The sequence below is a fragment of the Curcuma longa genome, chromosome 8, assembly GCF_044706935.1.
Source record: "Curcuma longa cultivar G26 ecotype Majalengka, Jawa Barat chromosome 8, ITB_CL_G26_1.1, whole genome shotgun sequence".
In the NCBI taxonomy this organism is placed as follows: domain Eukaryota; kingdom Viridiplantae; phylum Streptophyta; class Magnoliopsida; order Zingiberales; family Zingiberaceae; genus Curcuma; species Curcuma longa.
The window spans coordinates 10,840,498-10,860,964 of record NC_133868.1 but is presented as its reverse complement, the minus strand read 5'-3'; the positions used below and the strand labels follow the sequence as shown (position 1 = coordinate 10,860,964).

Here is a 20,467-nt window from a genome sequence, read left to right as displayed (position 1 = left end):
ATTTGGATGTCCTTGTCAATCGACGCACTATTTGGCTTGATGGGGAACGGAGTCTACAGGGTCGAAATTTAGAGGTCTTTCTCTCTGGGGGAGATCAAACTGGATTGATTAGCTCTGTAAGGACATGACCAATGTTTTGGTGGAATCGGCTTTGGGAATCAAAAGTATTGGCTTCTTAGGATTATGTATCATTTGGATTTCAAACTTTTGTGATTCTCTTGCAATGTATGTATGCTCAGGATTATGTATCATACTTGCAATGTATGATAGCACATCACGATGGCATGGTTCAGATTTGTGTGACTAGTTCGAACACACATGGTCATTTAGCGTACGATAAGGATGAGCGAACGAGCTTTTGCTCAAGGGTAAAATCAGAATGGGATACGTGATTTGATAATTTTGAAAGTAATCTACGAATTTTGAGCATTTCACAACTTTAGCAGCGTGGTTGGGTAAATTGCCGAAAAAGGATTGTGAACTAAACGCCTCTCTCTTGGAGCAAGTCCAAAAGTGATTACACTAATAAAAAAGGATTTGGAACTAAACTCCTCTACCCTAGAGCAAGTCCAAAAAGTGAATGATGGTAAGAGTTGACTTCTGAGCATACATACATTGTACTTCAAATTCGTCTATCTTTAAAATTCGTTGACGAAATTCGGACACTTAGATGGTAAAGATGAAAGTATTAGAGAAAATTTGAACAGCAATGAATACTTGCTCTGAAATTACTGATTGCTACAAGTCATTATTAATTTTGACCAATTTTTACATGTCCGAGGGAAGGCCAGTAAAGGAGAACCAGACATCGATCTACCTCCGTATCTATATTAATGAAGCTAGCAGCAAGCACGCCCTGCTCCCACCTTCTTCTTTCCCTGAATAATTTATTTCTCCGCGTTTTCAACTGCTTCCGGTGAAGGTTTAAAGTGAGAGCAGTGACAGAGTTTCCATATTCGTCGTTTAGTCTTCTTCTTCTTCTTCGGTTTTCTTTGATCAAATATTTCACAGTGTTTTGTTTGTTGACCGGTTCGTTAATCTGCGCTTTCTTGTCTTCAGGTTTCGGTATAAAAATTGGATCTCGATGAACCCGACGGAATATCCCATGGCCCCTGGCAATAGCAGCGGCAGCAAGGGCAGGCACAACGCCGCCAATGCCAGCAGTTGGCGCCCCCGGCGAGGACGGCCGCTTGGTTCTAAGAACAAGAAGAAGCCGCCGGTCATCATCACCCGTGAGAGACCCGACGCGCTCCGCCCCCACATGCTCGAGATCGCCAGCGGCACCGACATCGTCGCTGCCGTCTCCGCCTTGGCTGCCCGCGAGCAGCGTGGCCTCTGCGTGCTCAGCGGCAGGGGAGCTGTTGCCGACGTGACGCTCCGCCAGCCCTGGTTGGAGGCGGCGGCGGCGGCGGCGGCGGCGTCGGTGACACTGCCCGGCCGGTTCGAGATCGTGTCCCTCGACGGGGCGTTCCTTCCGGCGCCGGCGCCGCTGGGGGCGAGCGGGCTGGCGGTCACGGTGGCCAGCCGAGGGACAGGGCAGGTAATGTGGTCGGGAAATTGATTGCGGCAGGGACGGTGTATGTGATCGCCGCTTCGTTCGGAAATGTGGTCTACGAGCGGTGGCCGGCTGACGAAGAGGCAGGGGCATCTGACGCCGGAACTCCTCTGCGACCGTCGCCGTGATTAAGATCCTTTACTTTTTATATATAATTCTCTTCTACTGCCTGATCTCTGTACTCGTAAAATATATATCAATTTAGTAATAGATTCAAATGCTTGTATGTAAGTCTGTTTCATTGTAATCAGTTATGTTCCGGAGACTTAGATTCAGACGCTCGACTGATATCAAAGGATTGTTAAGATTTTTATTTACATTCATGCATTATCATAAATATAATTCAAACTATTTAATGGACTGTTGTTGTAATCAAATTTGATATTGAAATTCTTGAAATAAATTATTGATCCAAGTTCTCAATAGTTAATCTTATTAAATTTTAGACAGCTCTAACTAAAATATTTGATGCATGCCTTCACTTGAAAGTAATTTACAAAGGAAGTGAAGTTGCTACACATACTATACTTAGTAATTATCAAAACTAATGCTAATAATAATAACACAGCATTAAATTTAATTAAATTAAATTAAATTTAATTACGTGTGTTATAATTTTAACATGTAAATTCAGAGAAATAAATTTCAACAAATTAACTTAAAGATCTATTGAGGAGAAAATTAGTGATAATATCTCAGAGACTTGTAGGTAATGTGTCGATACATCAATAGTACTTAATTCCTTGATCAGGATCCAAGGACAAATACAAGTCAACCAAATAACATGCCTTAGATTGCTACCGTTGACCCCGTTGACGTCATGGTCAAGTCTTGCATGTTCACACCAATGTATTATCATAAATATAATTAAAAGTATTTAATGGACTATTCTAGATCAAAATTGATATCGCAATTCTTAAAATAAATTATTGGTCTCGAGGCCTTGATAGTTAATCTTATTAAATTTTATATAGTTCTAACTAAAATATTTGATACATGGTTGCACTTGAAAATGATTTACCAAGGAAAGGAAGTTACATACTTATTAATTGTCAAAAGTAATGCTAATAATAAAAATAAATGATTAACCACAATGAAATTCTAAATAAGACATTTAAATTCAATTCCTTGTGTTTTAACTTTAATATGTAAGTCCAAGAGGCTATTTGAAGTCCTATATATTATTAAGTAGAAAATTAGCTAGTGACAATAATGTCTCATTGACTTGTAGTCAATTCTACATATCTCAAAGGGATGCATCAATAGTTGATTCCTTGACCAACATCCAAGGATGAATACAAGTCAATCAAATATCATGCCTTGATTGCTCCCATAGTTCATGATGCGGGAAGTCAAGGGAGGCTATGCGCGCGGTCGAGATTTAGGCCACGGCGGTAGACTTCTTCGTCTCAGCAGAGGAGGCCCTCCATATCGGCAGGTCCTCTCGTCTCGGTCGGGGAGCTCCCCCCATCTCGACAGGTCCTCGTCTCGACCGGGGAGGCCCCCCATCTCGGCAGGTCCTCTCGTCTCGGCCAGGGAGCCCCCCATCTGGAGGTCCTCTCGTCTCGGCCAGGGAGCCCCTCCATCTCGGCAGGTCCTCTCGTCTCGGCCGGGGAGGCCCCCCATCTCGGCAAGTCCTCTCGTCTCGGCCAGGGAAGCCCCCCATCCCGGCCGATCCTCGCGTCCCAGCCCAAGGTTAACATCTAAGGCCTTCCCCTCTCGAGAGCTTCGCCTTGTCTTTGTCACATTCATCTTTAAAACTCAGTCACTTCGCCTCTATTCGGGTAGGTGTAACCCTAACCCTGATCTTCTGACACCCACCATCGTCGCCATCACCGGAAAGGCAAGGGGTCAGTATGTCGCCTAGACACAATAGTTTTCGGCCTCAGTCCTAGTCACTCCACCGCATTAATGGCGACTCCCCTCGCATTAATGGCGCTCCTCGTCCTTATACGTGGCGTGCTCCTCTAACCTCGTGGTTTGCACGCATTACCATAAAGCAGGCATCGGAGATCAGGCTCGCCTTCCTCTACTAGTTATCCCTGTGTATGTAGCTTAGGACAGGGGGGACAAAGGGAAGGTTCTTCTGGTGATAGTGTGTGTACCCAAGGCGCATAACAGCCGCCTTCCCGTACGGAGTTCAAAGGTTGATTATAAAAGGAGTAACTCATAACCATGCAGGAGGTCAGTATCGAAAGAATTTTACCTCACTCTCATTTTCCTCGCTTCCTTGGGAGAGAACCCTAACTTGAGCGTCGGAGTGGCTCACCGGGATCCCCCGGGGCGCCATTCTAACCTCTCTTGTTTAGTGTATTTCAGGATTCCTTCGAAAGGGAAGGCGTCCAAGAGCCCTCATCCTCATTCAATCGTGTGGATCGACCTTGTCAGACGGTCCGTTGACTGGTGGCTTGACCCTCTACGACATTTTGCCGGAACATTTGGCGTTGTCTGTGGGAAAACTGAGCTAGACGTCGTAATGGTTAACACCAGAAGGACTGCTGACAGTCGCGAACCGGCCGACGGAAGGAACCCGGGGGAAATGGTGTCCTTGACCCCCGCGCAACTGGACCACCTTGTGGACCAGATCATGCAGAGGGTTGCGCAACGGCAACCGCCGGTGCCGCCGCCCGCAGGGGAGGCACCTCAGCCCCAAGCCGGCGGACAATTAGCCAGCCAAGCCCCTGCGCCTGGCCCGAATCCGCCACCGGTGGCAGCTTCCCTCCAACGGGAAGTCCCACCTCCTAGAGAAGATTCCCGAGAGTCCCACACCGGAGAAGCCCCCTTACTCGATCACAAAGGTAAGGCCCCTGCTATTCTGGAAGAGGAAAAAGAGAATACCCCGTTCTCCAAAGAAATCCTGGAACAGGAACTCCCCCGCCACTTCCAGCAACCACAAATAGGGGACTATTCGGGCACTACAGACCCGGATGACCACATGTGCCGCTTCGAACATTTGGCCTTGTTACATCAATACGTCGATGGGGTAAAGTGTCGAGTTTTCCTGAACACTCTAGCGGGCCCCGCTCAAAGGTGGTTTCAGCACCTCCCCCCGCTCTCCATTCGGACTTTCAAGGACTTCAAAGTCGCCTTTCTACATCAGTTCGCCAGCTGCCGGAAATATCAGCAGACCCCTTTGGACTTGTTTGCTCTGAAGCAGAAGCCTAGGGAGACCTGAGAGAGTACCTCCATCGCTTCGATGGAACAGTGTTGAATATGCCTCCTACCCCATCCGACGTGCTGATCAGCGCCTGATGACTTAGGGTTTTTATGATTTAAACTGATTTAATTTTGGACTTTTACATTAAAATAAATTATAAAATGGATCGGTTTGACTTTAATTGTCCTATATTGCATGATTTGAGGTTTGATATAATTTTTATGATTTAATGGTGAATTTTTGGCATTAATTAGCTTTTAATTGAATTTAGGGCTCGAACCGGACCCAACTCAAGCTCAACCGCGGTCAAATCGAGCCAATTTGCCCAAATTGATCAAGCCCACATGGAGGATATGACTTAGATCAAGCCCGATCAAGATCCCTCAATTTTTTGGAAGCCCTAAGCTACCCTAGAGCTCAGATCAAGTTCTGACCGTTGGATCAGAAATCAAGGGCTGAGATTAATGGTTTAATTAGCAGTATAAAACCTTGATTTTAATCGGATGAACAGTGTCTTCGCTACTGTTCATCGTCTCCGACGCCTTCCCTCTGCTCGGCGACGTAGCAGCACAGCAAGTCCCGTCCACCCATTCCGCGTCCATTGTGTTCCTTGATCTCTGAAGAGTTAGAAGCCGGTCGATTGGGTGAAATCCGGCAGCTGGAGGAGGCGCGACGGCGAAGGTTTCTCCGGCGCCAAACCCTCTGTTTTCTCTTGTTCCGGCGAGCTGTTGCTTTATCTGAAGCTGCAATTCGACTGAGGGGTTCTCTAAGGATTGAAGAGCACGCATGAATCATCAGTAAAGCCATCGGAGCAAGAAGGAGATGAGGAATCCAGTTTTGCCAAATGAAAACGCGCCAGCACCGTCCTCTGTTCACGCCGGGTGAGGGTTTCCTCGGTTGTTCACGGTTCGGGAAGCTAGCAGACCACACGACGACCATCTTCAAACTTCCCAAGAGATTATTGAAGCCCCATTGTTGGACTCAACAGTTTGTTTGACACCAAACTGAGAAGAAACGAGGGAAAGGATAGGCTGTGGATGTTTTCTGTTCTTGTTCTTACTGCATTTTGTTCTCACTGCATTTTCAGCTAACGATTGCAATTTGTTTGCATTTGGTTAATCTTTATTTCTTTTAGTTCAGTTGTTTGGGTTTAATCGAGTGTTTTTAGCTTCATTTGCTGATTCCCTATTAGTCTGATTGTCTTCATGGTATTAGGTGATCTCAGTTTCTGATAAAAGCTCATCACTGTTACGTGCCAAAGGGCACTGTTTCGTGCCAAACACCAGGGGATATATCGAATGAAGCCCTTGTTAGTTAAATGTTTCGATTGCAATTCGGATTAGTTAACTAGTTTAAATTACTTTTAGTTGTTTGGTTCCTTGCTTGGAAATTCATTTTGATAGCTCTTAAACTGTTGAATCCGAGGGTTCCATTGCATTAGGGTTTGGCTTGAATTAGGGTTTCATTTGTTTTAGGGTTTCATTTTTAGATTAGTTGATTGTGTTTTTCATTTAATTGACAATTTTTCATTTATATTTCATTTCAAAACCACCAAAACCCCATTTACATTAGAAAACCCAAAAATACGACATCGAAAGCTCAAATTAAACAACTTTTCTACTAACCTTGGAAAAACACGACTCGAGGCCCCTATACTTGATTTGTTTGAATTAATTTTGGGTTTTCGATAATTTAAATCAATTTGCAACCCTATTCGTGACACATAGCAAATCTAGGGTTGTCAGCACCCTTACGCAAGGGCTAGCAGAGGGGGACTTCTTCTGGTCCCTGGTAAAAAAGCCACTCGGAAGCTACCAGCAACTCCTGGACCGGGCCAACAAGTATATACACCTGGAAGAAACCCAAATAGCTCGAAAAACATACGGAGGCCCCCCTCCCCGTCCGGAGAAGAAATCGGCCCCTCCTTCACCAAGACGAGAGGCTCCCCCGAAGTTGCTCAACTACAAGAGCGGACGTGTCGTCCAGACCGTGGATTCGGCTCCTCTCTTCACCACGGAGCCTGGCCTGACAGGGGCGCCCCCCGTCCATTTTTGCACGTACCATCAGACCCACAGGCATGGAACCGATGAGTGCCGGGAGCTCGCACAAGAAATCAACCGCCTGGTGAAGGAAAGACAACGGACCCGAGGAGCTCCCTTCCCCGCTCCTCAGCATCCCCCGGCCCTCGACCACAGGCAAAGAGACTTTCCTCCACGACGTTACCCGTCCCCGGAGGCTGCCGCTCCCCGCCGGGACAGAGAGCGTCGTCGGCGTCCTTCGCCACCTCGAAGGAGTCCTCGACGGGACGCCCCCCGGAACGAAGAGAACAGACAAGGACGGCAACACCATGAACCTCACCAGGAACGTCCACCTACCCCCCATGACACTCCCAACAACGCCGCCTATCGCGGCAACATCAACATGATTTCTGGAGGATCCACCGATGGAGATTCACACCGCGCCCGTAAATCCCATAGCCGGAGCCTGGAAACATACAGCGTCGAGGTATGTAAGACCGGTCCTCTCATCCACTTTGGCCCGCAAGATTTGGCAGGAGTATCTACGCCCCACGATGATGCCCTGGTCATACGGGCCACCATCGCCAACTATAATGTGGGTCGCGTCTTCGTCGACACCGGCAGCTCGGTCAACGTCCTCTACAAGGAGGCTTTCGCCCAGATGCAGATCGACAGGCACGAGTTGCACCCCATGTCCACCGCCCTCTTCAGATTCTCTGGGCATGAGGTGCAGCCCCTCGGGCAGATCAACCTCCCGCTGTCTTTGGGAGAGGAACCTTTGCGACGCACCAGGAGTGTCACCTTCGCGGTGGTAGACGCGCCCTCCTCTTACAACGTAATACTCGGAAGACCGGCCCTCAGCGCCTTCCAAGCCGTCGTGTCGACCTTCTACTAAAAAATCAAGTTTCCCGTAGCTGATCAAGTGGGGATGGTAAGTGGAGACCAAGGTACGACACGTCGCTGTTATGTGGATGTTGTGCAGGCCGGATGCAAAAGAACAAGGACCATCCGGAGTGAAGTTCAGACCCTCCACGAGGCACCTCCTCCCTCGCGCGCCTGCCCGAAGGAAGAAGTGCCGATCGTGCCAGGAAAGCCGGAACGTGTCACGCAGGTAGCCTCAGACCTGCCGCCCGAGCTCAAGGAAGCCTTGGTCGAGAGCCTCATCCGCAACCGAGATGTATTCGCCTGGGCGCCACAGGAGGTCAGCGGGGTCTCCCCAAATCTCATGGAGCATCGCCTCAACATCATGCCGGGATCTAGGCCGGTGCGGCAGAAGAAGCGGAACTTTCTCCAGCACAAAATTTAGTGATAAGGGAGGAGATCGACAAACTCAAGGACGCCGGACATATTCGAGAGGTGCAATTCCCCCCTGGCTCGCCAATGTGGTGCTCGTCCCCAAGCCGGGCAACAAATGGAGAGTCTGCATCGACTTTCGCGACCTCAACAAAGCCTGCCCGAAGGATTGTTATCCCCTCCCTCGGATCGACCAGCTAGTTGACTCCACTGCCGGCTGTGAATTTATATGTATGCTGGATGCTTACCAGGGGTATCACCAGATCCCCTTAGCTGTAGAAGACCAAGAGAAAGTTAGCTTTATCACCGCTGATGGTACTTTCTGCTACACTGTGATGCCTTTTGGCTTAAAAAATGCTGGTGCCACCTACCAGCGCCTCATGGATAAGGTCTTTCGGCGACAAATTGGACGTAACGTCGAGGTTTATGTGGACGACATCCTGATCAAATCCCCCAAGGCCGAGATGCTACTCTCAGATATCGAAGAAACCTTTGCCACTCTCCGGGAATATGGACTCAAACTCAACCCCAACAAGTGCGTTTTCGGCGTAAAGAGCGGACGCTTCCTGGGATATGTCATCACCGAGAGGGGGATAGACAACCCTAGATTTGCTATGCAATGTCACGATAGGGCTTCAAATTAGAATTTATAGATTTTATCGAAAACCCACAACGAATACAAAATGAACGAAGTATAGGGGCCTCGAGTCGTATTTTTTCAAGGACTAGTAGATAATTGCTTAAATTGAGCTTGGGTCGTTCTTTTTGGGGTTTTCAATGAAAATGGGGTTTTGGGATTTTTGAAATGTAATGTGAATTAAAATTCAAGATATAAATGAAAAATGCATGAAAGCAAGAAAGAAAACCTAAGAATTAATCTAACCTAAGAATGCAATTCAAATTGACTTAAGCAATAAAACCTAAATGGCTAAAAATAAAATCTATCTACTCTAGTTACCCAATGCAAGAGTTAAAATCTTCATGTTGTAGGAGATCATAAACAAGAACTAGGGGACCTAATGCAAGGCTCTAAAGCTTAACACAACTCAAAACCTAAACTTCCTTAAATTCAGACTTTAGATGGCACTGAACAGTGCCAATTGGCACGACCAGTGATGAATTTCAGACAATTTCAATTCAGCCGAGAAGATGGAAACTAAACCAAGCAAATTAAACAAATCTAAGCAAATTCTAAAACTAATTTGAATCCAAACAACAACTAACTTGAATCCAACGCCAACATTCACAAAGATACGAAGAGATTGAATTACAGGACAATTCAGAAATCAGAAACAAGGTTATCAGAAACTGGAAAATGCAGAAAAACTGTAAAACTCATCCTCTTCTCCCTTCTCCGCTTGTTATCCTCAACTGGGTGTCAATCCAGCCTTACTGATCGATTCAGAATCTTCACGTCGGTCTCTTGTGTGCTGTACTTGCTGCCCGACGTCTGAGAAGCCCGAAAAAACCCTCTCCGAACGAAATAGTGCCTTGCGCGAGCTGTTTGAAGTGGCAAATCTGAAATCCTCAGCTTCCTTGTGATCCGATGGTGTTGTTGTTGATACAAGTGAGCTCCAAGATCCTCAGAGAACCCCTCCACGAGCCCCGGACTCGGATTGTGCAGCAGCTCGCCGGATTCAGCCGGAAAAAGAGTTTGGAAACGCCGAAAGACCCTCTCCGTCGCGCCCTTCCAGTCGCCGGAAAAATACCCAATCGGCCGGCGTTGGACTCTTCGTTGATCAAGGATTGCAATGGGATAGGTTTGTGAGGAAGGGGCTGGCCGTGCGCGTACGTCGGTGAACAGGGGATGGTTTCTCGCGCGCGGGGACGAAGGTGAATAGTGGCGCAGCCACTGTTCACTTCCCAAAGTTTGGCTTAAATACCTTTGATTAATCTAATAATCTGAGCCCTTCATTTTTAAATCCAACGGCCGAAATTTGATTTAGGCTCTAGGGCAGTCTAGGGTTCTTGAAAAATTCTGAAATTTTGATGTAACGCCCGTCCTTACCATATCAGAGCCTTTGACGGACGTTACGGGGTTTCTTTTTTTTTTCATACATACATAGTATATCACATACGAAAATCTAAAATTTTGCAGCGGAAAACATTTTGACATAATAGAAGTTTCATATGTGATACTTAAACATTTTAAAGGCATGCATGTATTGTCTAGATTACTAAGGTTCTATCATCAACCACATAACATCATAAGTCTTAAAACAATAGTAATTAATACAGTCATTTAGCATGCAATATTTAGGTTTCATATTCGTCGGTTATGGCACCACCACACACATCTTTATTTGGCCTTGTCCGGCTGCTTCCCGTTCCCTAACGGCCTTGATTTGGTTCTGCAACATGAGAAAGAAGAGACTGTAAGCACAAGGCTTAGTAAGCTCCTTTCCTACTCACCAAAACCAAGTCGTTAATCCGAGCATATAAATATCACATGATAAAAGCAAGCATAAACATCAAAGCATATCATTTCATAAACATTGAGCACATGTAACTTCCTTAACTCTACATTGTCATAATATGCATAATTATCATGCACATGCCTTTGAAAACTTATTACATAATAGATGAAATTAATCATTCTTATCATTCTTTAGGGATCCCTGGCTTGTACCCATTCATTTCTTGCGCGCCATTCCAAATAGTACGAGGTTGCAAGTCTCGACTATTCGGTTACTAGGTCTTCTGTCTTTCGACCTAGGGCCGTTCTCTAGGTGGCCATCCCTTGGACCCCTTTCGGGTTCCGGTACAAGCCATTCATTAAAATAATTTAATGCATATGCTTTCATTTTCTTTCATTTCATTATGAATGTCCCCTTGTCATTTCATCGTTCATCATCCATTATACGTGATGAACATTTGGACATCATTTCATGTTGTATGTTATAACATATCATGATTTTCGTCTTGTATCATTAACATGAGATAAACTCACGTCATGAACCTTATATCATGGATACCCACATTGACATCTTTGTTCGACTTGAACCCTACGTTTTCTTAGGGTTAAGCAACCCTTATAGGTTACCTTTTTCTTAGGGTCTTGTCATTCTTATTACTTGGAACGTAATAAGTTTAACTATGGTTACCCATTTCATAGTTGATCGCATAAGAACCCTAGACCCAACCAAGACCCTAATCTCTTAAGGTTGGTCGAATCATCTCGGAGTCCTCTTTAGTTTCTTTGCTTTCCTTATGAACCCTTATCTATTTTAACATCATACGAGAACCTCAAGTCATATTTAAACCTATTAAAGTAGGTTCAAACCATTACTTGAGTCCCCTACCTAGGTTGGCCGAACCTCACAAGGTTGAACCTCGAGTTAGGCTTAGCCATTTGATGTTCTAGGTTCTTGTTAAGGTTTCTCTACCCTTCGAAGCCATTAGTTAGGATTAGAACTACCCTTAACTCCTTTTGTTTCATGGTGGCCGAAACTTACACCTTCATAAACCATTGATTAACTTTTAAATCTAGTTACATATACTTTTATAGGCATTCGTTACATAATGTTTGGACACCTTACCAAGTTGGAAACTTCATCCAAACCTCTTCTTCATGACTTGGCCGAACCTTATCAACCCCCATAACATGAAGTAGATCCCATAAAAATAACTCTTAAAGCATATGAAATATCCTCTAGCCCATCTAATCATTGCTAGGTTTAAGCATGACATAAAACATACCATAAAAATCTTTACATGTAAAACCTTCCATATAAACCTTATCTTGTATTTTTTTTTCTAAACCATGGCATGTTAAACAAACACTTTTAAAACCTCTAGCATGTATAGCCGAAACTTAAGGATCTATAGCATGAAACCTTAAATCTTTATCACATGGAAAACGAACCCGTTTACCTATACATTCTCATAAATGGTATAAAGAAACCAACTTACGCAAGCATGCTTTTAGACCCTATTTTTAACTTCATGGCCGAAAGTTATCAATCAAGACTTCTTTATGTTTTAACATGTAACTTTAGGAACACTAAGAAATCATAGAAACAACCGTAAACTATCATGTTGCAGGGTGAGGGAGTCTTACTGGGTTCTACCAACCGCGAGGAAGAACCCTTCTTTTTGGTTATTTCCCTTGTACCCTTCCTTCCTTTCTCCAAGCCTCTCTAGCCCTTGGTGTTGTCTTCTTGTTTTGACAACAAGGATGATGAGATAACCCATCCATGGATTTCGGCCAGGTTAGAGCATGGAAAAGAGAGAAAGAAAACCAAAGAAGACTAAACTAAACCCTTACCAATCACTTTCCCTAAAGCCCTTCTCTTGTTGTTTTCCTTTTGCTTGGTTGGAGGCGCCGGCCACTTGGATCTCCTTGGGGGTTTCGGTCACAAGGAGAGGAGGAGAGGGAGAGGAGGTTTCGGTCACAAGAATGAGGGAGAAAGGAGAGGAGAGATTTCGGCAATAAGGGGATTGCATAAGGAAAGGAGCAATGAGGTGGATTTCCATTTCCTCTCCTTCTCCTCAACATGGCATGAAATACTCTCATTAAACCCTTCCTAATCCTCTAAACCTCCCATGACCGAGTGAAGCCTTCCTTTTCTCCCCTTTTTCGAATTTCAAACCTTCCCTCCATGAAGGTTTCGGCCAAAGCCCCATAAGGAAAGGAAAACTAGATTTGAGGGGGAAAGGAAATTGATGGAGAAATGATTTTAAACTTACCATTTAGGGGGAAGTTATTCCTTATCCATAATTATTTGGAATTCGAATTTCGAATTCCCTTTCTTCTCTTAAGATTTCGGCAATCACCATATAGGAAAGAAAATCTTGGTTTTTGGGAAAAACATAATGGAGAAAAGTAATTGGAAATTACCATTTATAACCTCTTTTCCTTTTTCTCCTCATTTAAATTTATTTCTCTATGTGTCTCTAACAAGATCTACTTGCTAGCACATTTGGTTAACTCATGCTTCTACTAGGCTTGCCATTCATGAGGTCCAAGGATCAATCCCCGGCTCCTCCATTATTTTTTTCTTTCTTTTTACTTTTTGCAAGCCCACATGAAATTAACCCATTAAATCATCAAGACACATTTAGAATTAAATTCCTTTAGAGAAATCATTCATTATTATCCAAGAATTATTTAAGGAAAATTGCGGGTATTTTGCACTCACACGTAGAAACCGAACACGAGTCCGAGCGTGGGTTCCGAAGTCTCGACTGGTTAATCCAATCAGACCGAACCAATTTTTGATTCCCAAGGATCAGGTCCACTTGGTTCGACCAATCAAGGGACACGATCCCGGGGGAACAAAATCGCATTACTTGATTGCTTGTATAACTTAGCTTTTATTTTCTGCATTAGAAATTAGGCTAGTTTAAGGACCAACTACTTGATCAATTCTTGCCAACCTAGTACCAGGGTGGGGCGAGATGATAGTACGTCAGGGAGGCTAGATTAAGTGGTCAGGAAGGGTAAGGAGTACCTGACTTGATTCACTGAGTCGAACTGAACTGGCCGAAGCTACCTCGCCACATCCTAGACTAGTTAGACCAAGGTTTTTCAATAAATTGGTTAAGTCCATAATTTCCTGAATTGATTTTGACTAGAAAGTGGTCGTTGCTCCGATAACCAAGAAGGCCTCTGTGCCTCGCCACTGCCTGGAAATCAGTTCTTGAAATGTGTACTTAACTAGTTGAAGGTTAAACCTGAATCTAACTCAAAATTGATCAAGTATAGATACCTTTTCACAATAAACAAAGATAAAATCGAAATCATCTCACGATTAACCCATAGGTTAACTGGTTGACCACTTAGACTGGGTGAGATGAATAGGTAATAAATGAAAATCAACCCAACAAAAAAACTTTTTCAAAATTAATTTAAATTAAATAAATTTTCAAAATTAATTAACTTCAAAATTAAATTAAAAAATTTTTAAAATTAAATTAACTTCAAAATTAATTAAATTAAATTTTCAAAATTAATTAACTTCAAAATTTAATTAAAAATTTTCAAAATTAAATTAACTTCAAAATTAAATAAATTAAATTTTCAAAATTAAATTAACTTCAAAATTAATTAAATTTTAAATTTTCAAAATTAAATTAACTTCAAAATTAAATTAATTTTTAAAATTAATTTTTTAAAAATTAAATAAATTTTTAAAATTAAATAACTTCAAAATTAATTAAATAAATTTTTTTCAAAATTAATTAACTTCAAAATTAAATTAAATAAATTTTCAAAATTAATTAACTTCAAAATTAAATTAAATAAATTTTTAAAATTAAATTAACTTCAAAATTAAAAATAAAAAAATTAATTTTCAAAAATTAAATAATTTTCAAAATTAATTAACTTCAAAATTAATTAAATTTTCAAAATTAAATTAACTTTTAAAATTAAATTAAAATTTTTCAATTAATTAAAAACTTCAAAATTAATTTTTTTCAATTAACTTTAAAATTTAAAATTAAAATCAAAATTAATCTAAAAATCCAAGATCCACAAAATCCAACTAAGTGTTTCGCAATTGTAGGAACACAAGAAACTGGATAACTGGATGTTGGACAGCGGTTGCTCCAGACATATGACTGGAGATCAATCAAAATTTACAAAACTCAAGCTCAAAGACTTGGGATCCGTTGCCTTCGGAAACAACGGAAAGTTAAAGGTAATCGGCTCAGGTAATATAGAATTAGATTCAAATTTGATAATCAAAAATGTGTTATTGGTTGAAAATTTTGAATTCAATTTACTTAGCATAAGTCAGCTGTGTGACTCAGGTTACACAGTTAGGTTTAACAAATCTAAATGTTTAATTGAAAACATAGAAAACCCAGGAATTAGATTAATTGGAATTAGGAAAAATAATATTTATAACATTGACCTACCATCATCCTCACTCAAGTGTCTAATGACACAACAAGAGGAAACTAGGTTGTGGCACAGAAGATTGGGTCACACTCATGTTAGACTTATTTCAAAAATAAGTCACAATGGATTAGTTAAAGGACTACCAACCTTAATAAATCTAGAAAATGAAATATGTAATGCTTGCCAACAAGGAAAACAAACTAAATCCTCACATAAGGCAACTAGTCAAACTCAATCCAACTCAATCCTAGAATTACTACACTTAGACCTCTTCGACTCCCATGGGGCTAAGTCACTAAGCGGAAAACAATACTGCTTAGTAATAATTGACGATTATTCAAGATATACCTGGGTAAAATTCTTAAAATTCTAAAGACTAAAGATGAAACCTTTGAAAACTTTACCACACTATGTAAATTATTAGAAAATGAAAAAGACTTAAAAATAAAAAGAATCCGAAGTGATCATGGTGGTGAATTTGAAAATGCCAAATTCACAAAGTTCTGTCAAGATAACGGATACCACCATGAATTCTCCTGCCCAAGGACCCCACAACAAAATGGCATAGTTGAACGAAAAAATAGAACTTTACAAGAAGCCGCACGTACAATGTTAAATGAATACCGACTAGCTAACAAATTTTGGGCTGAGGCAATAAGCACAGCCTGTTACATTCAAAATAGAGTATTAATCAACAAAAGACATAATAAAACTGCTTATGAAATATTTTACAATAAAATACCTAACTTAAATTACATCAAAGTATTTGGATGTAAAGTACACATATTAAATACTAAAGACTACTTAGGAAAATTTACATCTAAAACTAGTCCTGGAATATTCCTAGGATATTCATCCACCAGTAGAGCTTACAGAGTCTATAATAAAGATACATTAAAAGTAGAAGAAACCACAAATGTAATCTTTGACGAAGAAAATACCAATCAAATTAATAATGATGATATAATAAAATTTAATAACCAAAATAATCAAATTAATACAAAAGACCAAGAAGATGAAGAAATAATAATTCAAAATAACAATAGGACTGAACCTGATATAACCCAAGCACCCAGACTTAGAGCAAGTCACCCAGCTGACCAAATTTTGGGTGATCCATCTTTAGGCGTGAGAACCAGATCTGCCTACAGAAATCTAAGTCAAATAGCCCTAATTTCCAATATAGAACCTAAAGCCATAGAAGAAGCATTGTCAGATCCTGACTGGATCATAGCAATGCAAGAAGAGTTAGCCCAATTTGAAAGAAATCAGGTTTGGGACTTAGTCCCAAAACCTGAAAATAAATCAATCATAGAAACCAAATGGGTCTTTAGAAACAAAACAGATGATAAGGGTGAAGTAGTTAGAAACAAAGCCAGGCTAGTAGCCAAAGGGTTCAGCCAAGTAGAAGGACTAGACTATGACGAAACCTATGCACCCGTAGCTAGGCTTGAATCCATACGAATGCTGTTAGCCTATGCAGCACATAAAGGATTCAAGCTCTATCAAATGGACGTTAAGTCCGCATTTTTAAATGGTTTCATAAAAGAAGAGGTATATGTAGGACAACCACCAGGGTTTGAAGACAAAGATCACCCAGAACATGTCTTCAAACTAAAGAAAGCTCTTTATGGACTCAAACAAGCTCCTAGAGCCTGGTATGAAAGACTTTCTACCTACCTAGTAACCAAAGGGTTCCAACAAGGTCAAATAGATCCATCATTATTTGTGAAAAACATCGAAAAAGATTTTTTCATAGCCCAAATATACGTTGATGATATAATCTTTGGGTCAACCAACACTAAATACTTAAAAGAATTTATAAGTTTAATGAAAAAGAAATTTGAAATGAGCTGGGTAGGAGAACTTCACTTCTTTCTAGGACTACAAATTAAACAAACTAAAGATGGAAATTATATATATCAAAGTAAATATGCTAAAGACTTAATTTTCAAATTTGGAATGGAAAATTCAAAAGAAATAAACACACCAATAGCAACAAATTGTAACATAGACAGTGACCCAAGTGGAAAACAAGTAGACTTAAAATATTATAGAAGCATAATTGGAAGTCTACTCTACCTAACTGCAAGTCGACCAGATATTTTATTTGCAGTAGGAATGTGTGCTAGATATCAAGCAAACGCTAAGGAATCACACTTAACTGCAGTTAAAAGAATATTAAGATACATCAAAGGAACATTAACTGTAGGAATGTGGTACCCTAGGAATAATAACTTTGAATTAATTGGTTATTCAGACTCAGATTATGCCGGATGCAAACTAGACCGCAAAAGTACAAGCGGCGGATGCCAGTTCTTGGGTCCATGTCTAGTTAGCTGGTGTAGTAGAAAACAACACTGCGTTGCTCTATCTACAACTGAAGCTGAATACATAGCCCTAGGTGAATGTGTTGCACAACTACTTTGGATGATGCACACATTAACAGATTTCAACTTAGATTATAAAAAGACAAAGGTTCTAATTGACAACATCAGTACAATAAACTTAACTAAAAATCCAGTACACCATTCACGAACCAAACATATAGAAGTTAAACACCATTTCATACGCGATCATGTCGCTAAGGAAGAAATTGTACTCGACTACGTCGAGTCAAAATCCAACTTAGCTGACATTTTTACTAAACCACTACCTGAATCAGAATTCAGTATACTTAGAAGAAAACTAGGATTATGTTTAGTAGAATAGGAAAAAGAATTTTCCTTATTTTCAAAAACTCATGATTTTCAAATCTATTATATATATTTTTTTTCAAAAACCTTACTTATTTTTGAAAATTTTTTCAATTTGTTTTCAAAAATAAAGAAATGAAATGTTTTAGCCCTAGACTAGAAGCAAACCCCCTAGAAAGCATGTACCTATAGATCTAGGTGGACATCTCACAAAGCACACTAGTTACCTTGTTTGTGATTGACAAAAACTTAGAACGGTGTGAGATGTATAGGCCTCTAGTCTAAGCTAAACAGATGCTATAAGTCAGTGCATCGAACCAAAAGCTTAGACTTTAATATCAAATTGATCAAGTTAAGTGTCCCAAAACAAAAGACAAACTCTTAAATTGGGATGATACACTTTAACTTGGCTGACTGGGTCAAGCTACTACTTTCTAGTAGTTAGCTAGAATCTAAGTCAGACACTCGCCCCAAAAAGGAAATTTTTTTTGTATATCTAATTTTTTTTACACGCTTGGACTCTACCTAAAAAGACTATATTTTTTTTGATTATGTCAAAGGGGGAGAGAAATAAAAAGGTTCAAGTTAAATTTTATAATTTAAAATTTTTTATACTTAAATTTTTAAAAAAAAAAAAAAAATAATGCATTAAGGGGGAGGATAAAGAATTCAGGGGGAGTAAAGAATTCAGGGGGAGTAACAAACATGCATGCATTTTCTTTTTTTTTTGCTTTCCTTCTTTATGAAAAATTGCTAATGATGTGATTGATTGTGATGCATGAGTTATGAATTGTGATGCATGAGTTATGAGTTGTGAATTGTAAAAGCATGATTTAAAACTTAACTTGAAACCTTAAGTTGCCATAATCAAAAAGGGGGAGATTGTTAGTGCAGGAAGCACTAGCAGATCGAACCAGAGTTTTGATTATGGAACTAGGATCAAGTTAAGTATGTGGTTTGGCTAACCAAGTTAAACTGAGCTTGCAGGAAACAGGTTAAGTCCTAGTGCTGCTAGGCATGAAGTCTTGGCAGAGTCAAAGTGCACCAGGTAGAGTCTGGACTTGGTCAGGAGGACCAAGTTGCAGTAGAAGTCTGGGCTTGGTCAGGAGGACCAAGCTGCAGCAGAAGTCTGGGCTGATCAGGAGGATCAGTTGCAGCACAAATCCTGGGGGGCAAAGACAGAGCCGAGCACAAGTCCAACGAGTCAGGAGGACTCAGTTGGCAATCAGGTAAATTCTCCCGAGGGGAGTGGGTGAGGACGCGTTCCCGAGGGGAACATTAGGCGTCAGTCTAACCCAGGGTCTCACTGGAGATCCGAAGTTAAGACTTATAGTTGGTTGATAGAACCAACTTAATCCTTTACATGTTATCATTTTGAGCTAACATCTTTTGCAGGAAGGAAAAGTCAGACGAATGCGAACTCCGGACAAAAAGCTGAAAATTCGGGTCTGGAGTCGACTCAGATGGGTTCTGGAGTCGACTCCAGCCGAGTCAGCTGGAATCCGGAAGTCTGCGCGTCGACTTTCCGCCAACTCAGCCTGGAGTCGACTCAGGTGAGGTTTTGAGTCGACTCAGGGTCAAAAGTTATCAACGCCGCTGCCACCGCGACTGGAGTCGACCCAGAAGTCAATCGGAGTCGACTCAGAGAAGGATAACGGGCGAAGACGATAAAACTTTATCTGCCACGCAAGCTGGAGTCGACCCAGATCTGCATCTGAGTCGACTCAGCAAGGCTATAAAAGAGCCCGCGACCAGCAGCCGAGAACATCACTTCCAAACGCCTCCAAACTCCGTTCTCGCGACTCCCGAGCCCTGCATTTTCGACGTCGGTGCTGTACCTGCTTCAAGCTACTCAATTCTACACCGAGGCGCCGAATTCTACTTCCGGGGAGCGACCGAGAAAGCCAAAAGTTCGGTAACAAAGCAAACTCTGTATTTCAATTAATTCAATTATTGTAATCGAGTTTTGTATTATTTTTCGATACACTTGCTGCCGTAAAGGGGCAAGTGCCTTAGTGGATTGCCCAACGTAAACGGTCAAGGACCGTGGGCCTTGGAGTAGCAGCGTTGCGCTGTGAACCAAGTAAAAACAAAAAGAGTCATTTACTTACTGCATATTTTACATTTCCGCATGTTATTATCGTTTTTTAGCTTCCGCATCGTTCGAAGATTTACGAAAATCGAAAAGCGTGCAACGCGCTATTCACCCCCCCTCTAGCGCGTATTTCGATCCTACAGGAGGAAGATAACCTCTTGATCTTCTGCTGTATGTCCTCTCCTCTTCTCGAATGTTGTGTGGGCAACGGTCCTTCGAGAATACTCCACAAAAAACTCTTCTCTTTAATGGCAAGAAATCAACCAATCAATCTCTCCTTTCCTTCTTCCTTTCTTCTCCTTCCTTCTTGTTCTTGGCCGCCGGTCTTAGGAGGATGAAACCACCAAGGGAGCGCCGGTCTAGAAGGGATTAGAAGAGGAGAAGCAACCTTGGTGGCCGCTAGTCCTAAAGAGGAGAAGAGAGGGATGTGGGCGGCGGAAGAAGGAGAAGGAGGAGAGGTGCCGCCGGTTTCAAGGAGAGGAATCAAGAAGATTAATTATCTAAAGCCTCCTCTAAACCTCCTTTTATATAGCCAAGCCATCATGGAAATTTAAGAAAGATTCTAATAAATTTTCTTATCCAGATTTAGTTAGAAAAGTTCTAATAGAATCTCTAAGAAAAATTTATTAAAAGCAATCTAATAAACTTATCTTATTTAGATTTATTTTGGAAATAAATCTTTTATAAGATTTTATTAGAAAGATTCTAATAATCTTATCTTATCCAGATTTATTTAGAAATAAATCTTTTTATAAAATTTTATTAGAAGAAATCTAATAAAATCTAATCAGATAAGATTAGTTATC

General features: G+C 41.4%; 1 protein-coding gene and 1 pseudogene across 1 annotated transcript; both read left to right on the top strand.

Annotated features, from left to right (window-relative positions):
• The first annotated feature begins 1,105 nt into the window (after positions 1–1,105).
• LOC141834022 (AT-hook motif nuclear-localized protein 21-like) lies at positions 1,106–1,683 on the top strand (annotated as a pseudogene).
• A 5,450-nt stretch (positions 1,684–7,133) lies between these two features.
• On the top strand, positions 7,134–7,625 carry LOC141834021 (uncharacterized). Its single transcript, XM_074721484.1, has one exon. The coding sequence runs from the start codon at positions 7,134–7,136 to the stop codon at positions 7,623–7,625; it is 492 nt and encodes a 163-aa protein (XP_074577585.1).
• Positions 7,626–20,467: the final 12,842 nt, after the last annotated feature.